A 13,114-nucleotide genomic window follows, 5' to 3' on the forward strand; every position below is an offset into this window, starting at 1 on the left:
CTTTTCCTTCTAGGCTACTAAAATGACATAATTATTCCTCGTACTATTACGAATTTATGCTTGTAAAATTGCGTTTTGTTCTCTCGTTAAATTAGGACTTTTTTTCCTCTTCATATTTTGACTTTGATCTCGTGAACAGCTGTTGTTTTTTTCCATTTCTGATGTTTTTGTTTTGAATTTTAACTTTTATTGAGTTTATCCCCACAATGTTTGGACTTTATTCTCGTAAATTGTTCTCCAAAAATGACAACTTGTATTGTTTCTCATAATATTACAACTTCTTTTCCTTTAATCGAGCGAGAGATACTTTATCCATCTTATTCATCTCAAATAGTTGTATTATATTCTGTTTTCATTGTATTTCAACTTTATGCTACTAAATATCACCATGTTGTTCTCATAAAAGTCTAACTCTTTCCGCAACTCATCTTCCAAAATTGACAACTTTCGGAGTCGTTGTTTGTTTCTCATAATAGTACAATGTCAGTCTCGCAAAATTACAACTTTGTTACGTTACAACTTTATTCTCTTAACATTTCGACTTGATTGTTGTAATTGTTTTCTTTTTTTTGCTGTTTTTTTGTTAAATAATATTTTTTGAATATTATATTTCCGAATGTGCTGCAGGCCAATAAAATAAATAAACAGCAGCCCGTGGGCAGCGTTGACAGTCAGGTGCAGTAGTATTGTAGTAGAAGTACTTTCAAATCAAACATGTTGGCCTTTGGTAGCACCTCGGCCAACGGCATGAATTATTCCCTGCTGTCACAAGCGGCTGCAGCACAGTGGAGCTTCAACATCAGCACCCTTGCATCCACGCTGTCCGAGTGAGGTCCTTTTACACGCACACGCACACACTTTGTCCTAAGCTGTCAGAAGGAATAAGTACGACGGCTTCGTAAGTGTGCTGAGTTGAGCAGATATGCTGAAAGGTGATTGACGGCTTTGACGTTGCGAGGCTAATGACTAGTTTGACGTAGTAAGTCATTTTAGAGTTTGCTTCTGTTGGCTTTGCGATGGGCTCGCGTACTGTAGCCTTCATGAAAGTGAGTGGTTTTGTTGGCATGGGATGGTTCTCACCAGGGCCGGCGATTCATTGGAAAAAAATAACCAAAGCCGACATTTAGAGCTTCTAATCGACGTAAAGCCGCCGTAAACGAGGGACGACTGTAGTGACGCTAACCAAGCTAACCGACCAAGCTTCCACCGCATAAACGACACGATGATGAGCTCGTGCGTGGAGGCGGCACAGCTGGACAGCAGTCAGGCCTCTGAGGACTGCAGTCAGTGGCAAGCCTCAAGGTCACACTCCTTCTTTGAAACCCAACTGTGCTTCTGCATCACTAAGCTGAAAGCTCTCTTCACATTTATTCCACGAGTAAAAAGCTTCCAGAGTAGGGTACCGCCCCAAAAATACATCCCCGCAGTGTGGGGTGGGCGTGTACTGCAGTATTTCGTAAGATGCTAAACTGACCTTCAGCTAAGTCGATTATCACGGTGCTTGTTTTCTGTCCAAACCGAGCTTCTTGCATCAGACTAAACTTACCTGGCAGTAAAGAAAAGCTGAGTGAAAGATGGCGTCTACCCCGTCACAGTGAACGCACAACCGGCTGGCCTGTCAGGCAGTACAGTACAGGCAGACGCTAAGGGCGCTGTGGCCTCCAGGGGGCGCCACAATTGGATGTATAGTGGTCTGAAAAAGTGTTTGGCTTTTTATTATGAAGGGAGAAAACATCCAAAGCTACATGTCCCTGTGTGAAGAAGTGGTGGCCCCCTAAAGCTAATAAGTGGTTGGCCCCCCCTTAGCAGCAACAACTGCAATCAACTTGCAATGAGTCTCTTCCAGCGCTGGGGAGGAATTTAGCAGAATTGTTGTCATTCAGCCACATTGGAGGCTTTTCCTTTTGAAGGTCATGCCACAGCATCTCAATAGGATTCAGGTCAGGACTTGGACTAGACCACTCCAAAGTCTTCATCCATTCAGAGGTGGACTTGCTGGTGTGTTTTGGATCATTGTCCTGCTGCAGAACCCAAGTTGCTTTCAGCTTGAGGTCACCAACAGATGGATGGACATTCTCCTTCTTCCATTTATCACAGCAAGTCTTCAGGTCCTGAAGACCATCACACTACCACCACCATATTTTACTCTCGCTATGATGTTCTTTTTCTGAAATGCCAGATGTAATGGGACACACACCTTTCAAAAAGTTCAACTTTTGAGTATTTTCCCAAAGGTCTTGGGGATCATCAAGATGTTTTCTGGCAAAATTGAGACGAGTCTTAATGTTGTTTTTGTTCAGCAGTGGTTTTGGTCTTGGAACTCTGCCATGCAGGCCGTTTTTGTCCAGTGTCTTTCTTATGGTGGAGTCATGAACACTGACCTTAACTGAGGCAAGTGAGGCCTGCACTTCTTTGGATGTTGTTGTGGGGTCTTTTGTGACCTCTCGGATGAGAGGACACCCCTACAACAGCGTAACATATGACCACGTCATATGGAGACTGTCGGTGGCGAGACATCTATCTTTTACCATTTGTGTGAGTGTCATTGGAGTGTCCTTGCATGGCGCACACACACACACACACACACACACACGCACACACGCACACGATTCTCTAAGATACTGTTGCCAAAAGCAAGTGTGGCCCAAGGAACCACAGATGCCGTCGTCCTCTTACGGTGTAACCATGCCGATCAACCCGACGGCGACATGTTTTGCCTGCTTGCATCATCGTCAAACACGCACAGACACTCGCATGATGAGAGAGACAGAAAGAGAGAGAGAGAGAGACTTGCTGGCTGGTGCAGCCGTTTAAGTGAAACGTTTGAGTGACGTTTGGTTCTTGGGGGGCGGTGCTCAGCAAGGAGAACTGAAATGAAGCACACTGATGGCGATGAGTAAATGTTGCCCCTTGATTAGCTTGGTGGGCGGGGGTGACGGGCTGGTGAAGGACAGGAAGCCCGCTCATGCTACTCGCTTGCTGACTTTTGGTGGGTGGGCGGGACCAGGGCTAGCCAAAGGTTTATCCAGCAGGGGTGAAAAAGGAAAGGATCCAACATGATATGCTAAGAAGGTATACTGTATATATTTCATAAAGTTTGTCACATACAGGAGGTAAAAAAGCCCAGTACTACCATCAACGTCCTCATTTTTTTCAGCTTTCTTCTGAAATAATCTTTGTACATTTTCTTCCCGTAATATTATGACTTTATTCCCATGACATAATAACTTTTTTCCCCAACCTAATTTTCCTAAAATGACAACTTTATTTTGTTTGTCGTCATATTACGACGCTTAAAACAACACATTTTTTCTTCAGTGTTTCAAGTCTCTGCTCCTAAAATGACATTATTTTTTCATAATATTACGAGTTTATTCTTGTAAAATTGCGCATTTTTTCTTGTCAAAATGACTTTAAAAAATATTTTTGACTTCATTCCTGTACAATTGCAGCTTTTTTAATTGTTGTTTTTTTGGCCATTTTCCAGGTATTTGTTGACTTTCTTCTTGTAGATTTTCTTTTCATGATATTATGACTTTATTCCCATATTTCAACTTTATTCTCATAATATTACAACTTTTTCTACAACCTAAGTTTCCAAAAAATGACCTTAATTCACTTTATATGAGTTTGTTGTCGTCAAATTTCTGTTTTTGTGTTTTTGTCAATTTTCCAGATTTTTCAACTTTCTTCTTTTATTTTCCCTCATAATATTATGACTTTAGTTCCATAATATTATAACTTTTTCCACAACCTAATTTTACAAAAACCTTATTTTGTTTTGTTTTTCAACTCTGTTCCTAAAATGGCATTAGTTGTACCTCATTTATTATTTCTTTAAATTTAGCCTTTTTTCTTGTCAGAATGACTTTTTTTCTCTTAATATTTAGATTTTATTCTCGTAAAGTTACAGCTGTTTATTTCTCTTTTTTTTAAATAAATGATTCTTAACTATTTTCTTCTTGAAGCATTATATAAGCATTATATAATAATATAATAATTATAATATATAATATATATTATTCCCATCATATTTTGACTTTATTTCCATAATATTCTAACATTCGCTGCAGTGTAATTTTCCAAAAATGACAACCTTATTTTGTTTTGTTTGTTTCACATAATATTCTGACTTTAAAAATGTTTTTTTTTTTAATATTCCAACTCTGTGCTACGAAAATGACATTTTGTTTTACACCAGTTAAGTTTTTTTTCTCTTCATATTTTGACTATTTCATAAAAAAAAAAATTACAGCAGTTTTTGTTTTTTAATTTTCAAACTATTTCAATTTTCTTCTTGTAAATTCTGACTTTGCTCCTGTAATATTGTGACTTTATTCTCGTAACATTAGAACTTTTTCCACAAGCAAATTTTCCAAAAATTCCAACTTTATTTATTGTTTTGTTTGTTTCTCATGATATTCCGACTTCAGGAAAAAAACAGAAGATTACAATGTTGTGTGTGTAAAATGAAGTCTGTTTCTCGTTAGATTACATCCTTTTTCTTTGCATATTTTGACTTTATTTTGTAATATTGCTGATTTTTCCATTTTTGCTGTTTTTTTTAATTAAAAAAAATGTTTAGAGCGTGTCAGTGGGCCAATAAAAAAAGAAATGGCTCCGGGGCCGCACTTTGGACACCCCAGTGTTCCATGGAATGTCGGCATGTCGTCTTTCTTCATGATGTGTGTTTTTATCCCTTCAGGGCCTGGGATGATGTCACCAATGATGCAAACAGGTGGACGTCAAAACCCACCTGGACAACCAGCATTCACCTCTGACTACCTGTCTGGTGAGTTTGGGGATTGCAAATAAAGCCAGTTATTGATATCAACCATAAAAATGGCTATTTTCGACACATGTCTCACACGGACGTTGGTGCTGTCGGCTGATTTTGGATCAATAAAAGTGAACGTTGTAATCGTTCCATTCGATTTAACCACGCCTGCCCTTCTCTCTTTAATTGCCATTGTTCACTGGCGACACAAACCAGGTCTAATCCCTAAATATTCCTCACCTGCTCATTAAACACCTTTCAAGTGTAAAACGTACAGCTGCTCGCCACTAATCAGTGATATTGGAAGATGATCCACAGAGCCGGCGTGCCCGTTAGGCAGTACAGGCCGATGCCACGGGGCCGTGGCCTCCAGGAGTCACCAAAACATTTAGGAAAAAAGTACATTTTGATGTTGTTGTGGTGCCAAAGAGAACAGGATGTGGGGGCCATGCCATCACTTCCAGGACTTCTTGTTCTTCTTTACGTTGCAGATAGTTCTTAATGACCTTGGCTGTATGTTTAGGGTCATTCTCCTTCCTTGGCCAAATACATTTGTGGCCAATCATGCGCCTCCCAGATGGTCCTGCATGATGGATAAGAATCTGCCTGCAGTAAGGACACAATCAACCCTGACCTACTCTTCAGCTCCATTTGCAGGATTACAGCCCCCACCTTGCAAGGAACCTCCACCACCGTTGAAAACGACATTTGATTTCACTTCAGTTCTATGAAGCAGAAAAACAACAAAAGACCGAGACATTGGCTTACATGACGCTACCTTAACACTGCATGAAGACATGAGGTCCCGCATCACAGAGTGAAAAATAGTTCTCCTCCCATCCTGTGTGGAAGTGGTACCTGTTTGGCTTCTTAAGTTGAGAAGAAATACATTTGAGGCTAACTGGTTAGCTCGCTAGCTTGCTAGTTGTGTCGAGTCCCTGCAGCATAAGAGTTGAGCAATATGATGCAAACAAGGAATAATAGGAGTGTGAAGGTGACTATAGGGGTGTTATTTCATGTCTACAAGGATCCAATAGGGTAAAAAAAAACATCATAAAGAGATTTTCTATGCTCTAACTACAAAAATATTCCATTTATTAACAATGAATCCTGTATTAACTGCGATAAATGAGGGACGGATGTAATTCCTATGGCATCTCGTACACATTTTGAGTAGGCGGGGTCCTTGAAAATGTTCTCTGCTGTAAGGAGCCTGAGTCCCAAAACGTGACAAACCCTGACCTTTGTATTCATATCAAATATGATGAAGCTAATATTTATGTTCACTTGGGAGGACACCAGAAGCAAGCCTTGTATTTAGGGTGCTTTGTCGTCTGTGTCTTGCTATGCTAGGTCCCATGGTAGGCGGAATGACGGACCCGTGGGGCCAGAACAAGACCAAGGACAGCAGCATGCCTGACTCATTTCTAGGTTCTCTTCTTTTTTTCACATCCTTTACAGCATGGGGCTGGACAGGCTCTCCCAGCGGGGGCCACATAGTGAAAAATGAAAGGATGCAACTTTTATTTTGTAAAGCAACACATGTAGATCCTGTATGCTAACAACTTAGGTATACAGTATTTCATCCCTGCTTGGTCGGTATATGTTAGTATCAACTTCACTCTTTGCTCTTTTTTACCCATTTTTGCTGCTGTTGTTTTTTGAATTTTCCAAATATTTCAGCTTTCTTCTTAGATAATCTCAGTGAATGCTCTTTTCGTAATATTTATTTTGTAATAAAGAAGCGATCAATAAAAAAAAGACTTTATTCTCATAACATTGTAACATTTTTAAAATTTATTTGGTTTTGTTTCTCATATTATGAGTTTTTCCTTAATATTTCAACATGTTTCTACAAAAATGTTATTTTTCCTCATACTATTACAAGTGTATTCACGTAAAATGGCACCGTTTTTGTCTTGTTAGAATATGCCTTTTTTCTCTTTTGCATTTCTTCTGCTGTTTTTTTTTTCAACTTTTAAAAATTGTAAATGTTCTTCTCATAATTATGACTTTATTTTAATAATATTTTGACTTTATTGTCATAACCTAACTTTTTCCGCAACCTCATTTTACAATGTTGTAGTTTTGTTTGTTTCTTATCATATCACACCTTTTAGAATGTCTTTTGTCTTTAATATTTCAACATCATGTGACTGAAATGATGTTATTTTTCCTCCTGATATCACGACGTTGTTCCAAATTACGACTTTTTCTTGTTAGGTTACAACTTTTTTCCCGTAATATTTTGATGTTATTCTTGTAAAACTCATTTTCTTGTTAAATTATATTTTTAGAACGTGCCGCTGGCTACAAAAGCCCCCCTGTGCCGCACTTTGGACACCCCTGCTGGAGTCAGAGTGGATGAACTTGTTAATCATGTAGAGATGTTAATTGTGTTGATGTGAATATGAACATCTGCGTTTTCCGTCTGCAGGATTCCCTCCATCTGGAATGGGCGGGACTGTCGGGCCGGGCGTGCCGCCATTCCAGACTCTTGGCCAGTCTGGGGTGGGCAAAGCTTTGGACACCCAGAAGGGTTCCGGTCCGATTGGCGCAGGGCCCCAAAGCGGCAGTGGGAACAACCCGTTCAAAACCAGTGATCCGTTTTCTTCTGCTGGTCCTGGGATTCAAACTTTGGAGCACAGTCCAGGTAAGAGAACGGGCTCGGTTGCATGTGTTGTGCTGGGGTGTGAACCCGTATCACACCTGGAGTTGTGTTGCAAACGTAAACCATGATGACCATTCTTCTTCTTCCGACGGCAGAGCGAGAGCGCGGGTGATGACAAGAGCAATGTTGTCACAATTCTACTCCTATCTTTAGATTCCCCGCACCTTTTCATTTATTCATTGGAGTTACACAACTCACTACTTCCTGAATCGTCAAAGTGCCGCCGTTTAGAGGGCACTCGTAATCTCCAAAACACATAACATGGCATGATGGTGGTGGAGGGGTCGTCTCCCAACCTAAAGGTTGCTGGTTCGTTCCTCCGTCCTCCCGTGATCATGTGGAAGTATCCTTGGCCAAGATGCTGAACCCCCACTTGCTCCTCGATGTAAATCTGCACTTTCAGGACCTTGAAGGTAGAAAAGCAACATGCAGTCATCTCTCGTGGAATATCTTTGTAGTTGGAGCACAGAAAACCTCTGTAGCACCTTAACATGATTACAGCCCTCTAGACATGAAAGAACACCCCCATAGTCACCGTTACACTCCTATTACCCAATATAGTAGACATAATAGAAGAAAATAAGACATAAGTCATAAAAAAACTGTTTTCCACCTTCTAAATATGCTTTTTAACATTATTAGAGCCCTCTGCACATGAATTAACATGCTTATAGTCAACCTTACACTGCTATTACCCAATATATTAGACATAATAAGAGAAAATTAGACATATAAGGCACAGAAAATCTGTTTACGATCTTCAAAATATGCTTTTTAACATTACTAGAGCCCTCTAGACATGAAATAACACCCCTATAGTCACCTTTACACTCTTATTACCCAATATAGTAGACATACTGTAATTAGAGAAAATAAAACACATAAGACATAAGTAAGACTTGTGCTAGTGTGTGTTGCTATAAATGTGTTCCCTAGGGCAGTTATTCCCAACCAGGGGTACGCGGGACTCTGGTGGTACGTGAGCAAATTGCAGGGGGTACATGGAAACGTAAAATTTCCAAGATGATGAGTAAATATTCTCAGTCATTTCATATTAAGCCGGGTAATAAAATGGAACCTGTGCGCTACCAACTAGTTTCCCCAGGGAGACAATATCCTGTGGCACAGCTGTGACAAAATCATAACAGTTGTGTTATGTTCTACTTTTGGCGATGATCGACACGTATGAGTGAGGGGGTACTCGGGGTATGACAAAAAGACACAAGACAAAACAGGCTGGGACACACTGCCCTAGGGGACCTGAAAGAGAGGCGGACAGGAAGTGAAATGAAGCCGCAACAGTAGCCCATGTTTTTATCAGGCACTGTTGTGAGATTATTCAAAGCTGCGGTAAAAGCCATCAAGTCTGGTGCTTGTGTGTCTCAGCCAGCATGATAGTAGCCTTACTGACACCTAGTGACCAGCGTAGAGTACTACATATCATCAGTGTTTTAGGCCTACCTAAAATGCCCTATGTTTGTCTTTTACTTCATAATTCGTACATTAAAAAAAACGTGATGAGTGAAATTGCAGAATCCAAAGTGCAAAGTGGCGAGGGACGACTGCGACTGGCAACATGGGCTGATGGAGTGGGATCATCTCTCAACCTGAAGGTTGCTGGTTCGATCCTCCGTCCTCCCGTGACCATGTGGAAGCATCCTTGGCCAAGACGTTGCTAAGAATGCACATGGTTGGAATAATCACATCATGCCGCTGTTTGCCTTTCTCCTGCTCATGCATGTCTTGGTGCTCCGCCACAGTGAAGACGTGCATCCGCTAAGCACCTTAATACAGCTCCTCTGTCAGCCCTTCACTTGGGGGGGCAGATAAAATAGCAGCCAATGATTTCATGAGTAGTGAAAAGTGGGATTTTGAGTGGAATGCACCTTTTTTTTTTTTTAGTTTGTTTCTATACTGATCCCATGGTGTCAAACTGAAAGGCATGCGGGAGATGATAGAAGATGAGCAGATTGAAAAGGTCACGGAGGCTTATTTTTCCTGTCTGTCATCCTGTCAGAGGGTTTTGTTTTTTGAAATGAAAAGTGATATTTGACACGGTATGATATGAATTGCATGCACTCTGCCTTTCCCTTGCTGTTTATGTTGCATGTTTTATTGTGTTGATGTGTGTGGTGATGCACGTTCCCATGCAGGCATGCATTTCTTATAATAATGCATGTCAGTCTGCATCCACCATGCACTCCATGTATTCCTGCTTCTTTGAGTGTTTGGCTTTTGCTATGTTGTGGCCTCTCCGTTCGTAAAAGAGGCTTGACTTGCTTGTATTTGCATCAGACGTACTCTACGTCTCTATCGCACCAACCAAACTCTGACATACAACAGACTGGGGATTGTGAGTGTAACACAAGTTGCAGTAGTCCATAGTCGATAAAAACCAAAATAATACAACTTTATTATTGAAATGAGTAAAAGATGCTAAATGTTTTTTTAAATTTGTCTAGTATGTTTAAGTGAATAATAATAATAATAATAATAATTTTAGACCAATTTCCCAGCTTATTTGGAAATTTGAGCCTTTACACTAATCTGCGCTTCAGTCTTTTTGTTTTTTTCAAAAATACACAAGTCATCGCTGTTTTGTGGCGGAATATGGCCTATTATCAGTCAAAAATTTGAATTTTCCAGCACAAAAATAGCGAAATGAATGGAAATACAAATGTAAGGCATTCAGAAGACACATTCAAAGAGGTTGTGATGATATGAAGTATTCTATGACTAGTGTTCTGTCTCATTGATGAGATAATAGCCACCGCAGGAAGTACTGTACAGGAAGTAAAAAAAGAAACTCTCCCAATGCTAACATGTGAGTCTATATTATGTGTCTTAGTTTCTCCTATTAAACTATATTGAGTAATAGGAGTGTAAAGGTGGCTATAGGGGTGTTATTTCATGTCTAGAGAGCTTTAATCATGTTAAAAAGCGTATTTAGAAGGTCGTAAACAGGTTTTCCATGTCTAATATGTCTTATTTTGTCTTTTGATGTCTACTAGATTGGTAATAGGAGTGTAAATGTGACTATATGGGTGTTATTTCATGTCAAGAGGGCTCTAATCATGTTAAAAAACGTATTTAGAAGGTCGTTAACAAGCTCTAACTGCAACAATATTTGATTTAAGAGTGAGGAATCCTACTTGGCGGAAATTCACTCATCACAGTCGGGTTCGGAACCAATTAACCATGATAAATGAGGGATTACTATACATTAGAACCTCAGACATTGAACTTGACGTGACTTTATGGAGCAAGAAAGTAATGCATAGGTGACATTTTTGGCGTTATAACAACGGAGTGAGCCGAGGGGCGAGTGAATTGGGCTCTTAAAGTAGAAAGTGAAAACAGAAAAATCCTAGAAACTCCCAGAAAGGAAACACCTTCATGCTTACTTACTCATGTGAAGTTTGGGAAAAAGGCTTAAATCCAGTAATACAAATTCTGTTGACTTTCTGGTAGCTAATTTTCTAAGTATGTAAGTGGTTCCTCCTCTTATAAAACCTTCCCCCCTCGGCAGCTCCCATCCTCTCTCCCAGCGGCTCAGTGGATGACAGCAGCCCCACCTCCTCCACTTCTGAACACCTCAGTCCCGAGCGTTTGGGGCCAGGAGGCTGTGAGGCTGGCAAGCAACAGCAGAGGCGGAAGAAGAAGAAGAGGAAGGGGCGTGACGAGGTGTTTGGCTTCTCGAGTAGCCAGCAGAATAACGCCAAACACGGGCCACAGGATAAGGGCGGACAGTGGGTGGAGGAAGACGATGATGAGGAAGAGAATTGGGAGTGGGAAATCAGAGAGAGTGGAGCAGGGGGTCGAGTCAGAGGCAGGAAGTCTAAAAGCCGGGCGAGGCTGCCAGAGGAGTGGGGGGCACCGCAGCAGGTGGCCTCTCATGTTTCAGCAGACTCTGGACCCCCGGATTTTCCCTCTATGCATACGCCCACAAGTTTCACCAATCACTCCTGTAGTGATTCATGGTCGCGCTCCAACGAGTCCATGTCTTCAAGCAAACCTCAACCTGTTCTTGTCTCACCTGGCAGTGCTGCCAGCAAGAGCGGTGTGGCTGGAGTAGGTAGTGCTCATTTAGCCTTGATGACAGGGGACAATCTGAGCCCCGTCTCCCAGACATTCTCTTTTCTCGATTCAGTCCTCCAGACCCCACCGGGTTCTACTCCTGACTCGCAGAACCCCGCCCCTATCACCGACACACCCTGGCTTGCATCAGCAGAAGTTCCTTCTTCACAAATCTCCAAAACCACCTCACCCTCACCTGTCACAGAAGCCCAGCGTCCGAAAACTGCTCTCGAATCGGTCCTCAACGCTGATGCGAAGCCGTTCGTCCCCTCAGCCTCACTCATGTCCTCCACAACCTCTCTAACTGCAGCCACTACAACGGGAAACGCCAGCGGCACCACGTTTACGCCACTTGCTTGTCCTTCCCTTGCTAACAGTGATGTCACGCCCCCAAAAGCTGCCGCCACTCCCCCTTTACCCACCACACCGGCAGCCCCTCCCCCTCTCCTTGCACACTCCAAGAACCAGGAGTCCACATCGCCACTGCTCCCCCCACTGGAAGGTTGGTGAACTACAGGAAAGAGTATGAATAACACCAGGCTAATACACAACTACTTCATGCTTGGATAGCAGGAAGCTTCTAAAATCTGTCTTGTTTTATGCATGTTTCTCTTTATCGATACCCTACCTTGGTGCTTGCTCCATGTTTCTACACCCCGCATCAAAATGTTAAGAGCAGTTGAAAAAGCGTAAGAATGTACATTTTGCACTGTTGGATCTGACGGAGGTTCTCAGTAGAGCTTCAAAATGCAAAAGGAAGAAATGGGAGTGAGATAAAAAAGCAATTTATTGCAAAGAAGCATTCAAGTCATGAGGGATGCCAGTTGCAACCTTTGCCGTTTGACACCCCTGCACAACCTGAAGCTCCATTGTTCCATTGAAGGATCATGATGGTGGAAAACATCTCAGGTGGGATCTGCTTGTCATGCCAGTAACGTTGGAAGCCATCAGGACCGTCAAGGGAGAATAAAACTTTCTTCCACCTTTCAATGTCCCATGTTTGGTGCTCTCCTGCAAATTCAAAAAGTACTTTTTTCGGCTGAAAAGCCTTCTCTGGCGCTGGTAACAACTTTCATTTGGGCCGAGGATGGTCCCGTGTCGAGTCGAGACGACAGACAGCCAATGGGAACCTCCGGCTCATTTTTTTGGGTCTACCACTTGACTTTTATGTTCCACGAGATGTTTGAAGAAGTTTGAAATGACTGTCTTACTGCGTCCAACCTCAGCGTTATGCAGCTCAACAATCCCACCGCCTTCAAAGAGAGAAAGCTTTTTTGCCTTTGTCATCAAGAGATCATGACAGTGTGAACACCTGACACTAAATCACATTCAATCCACATTTTGCCTTTTAAAGGCTGTGCTCTTCAACTGCTTGAATGCCTCTTTGCAATAAATTGCTCTTTTGTCTCACTCCTGTTTCTTCTTTTTGCGTTTTGAAGCTCTAATTAGAACCTCTTTAAGGTCCAACAGTGCAAAATGTACATTCTTGACTTTTTTCAACTGCTCTTAGCATTTTGATTCGAAGCGTAATTTCGTCCATAACCTCTTTTATGAATTGAGGTACAGGACGTGCTGACGTTGCGTACATC

The 13,114-nt window shown here is 41.6% G+C and overlaps 1 protein-coding gene across 12 annotated transcripts in view; it reads left to right on the top strand.

Annotated features, from left to right (window-relative positions):
- The window catches only part of map4l (microtubule associated protein 4 like), a 99,901-nt gene that overhangs the window by 21,031 nt on the left and 65,756 nt on the right, over positions 1–13,114 (top strand). For 10 of the 12 annotated variants that reach the window (XM_054768343.1, XM_054768351.1, XM_054768348.1 and 7 more), the window contains exons 3-6: positions 4,706–4,792; positions 6,131–6,208; positions 7,215–7,430; positions 10,978–12,027. In XM_054768343.1, coding sequence (XP_054624318.1) covers positions 4,706–4,792; positions 6,131–6,208; positions 7,215–7,430; positions 10,978–12,027 — 1,431 coding nt within the window. The remainder of the gene's footprint in view (positions 1–4,705; positions 4,793–6,130; positions 6,209–7,214; positions 7,431–10,977; positions 12,028–13,114) is intronic. The other 2 variants (XM_054768349.1, XM_054768353.1) reach the window with 2 other exon arrangements.

The sequence above is a fragment of the Dunckerocampus dactyliophorus genome, chromosome 2, assembly GCF_027744805.1.
Source record: "Dunckerocampus dactyliophorus isolate RoL2022-P2 chromosome 2, RoL_Ddac_1.1, whole genome shotgun sequence".
Lineage (NCBI taxonomy): Eukaryota > Metazoa > Chordata > Actinopteri > Syngnathiformes > Syngnathidae > Dunckerocampus > Dunckerocampus dactyliophorus.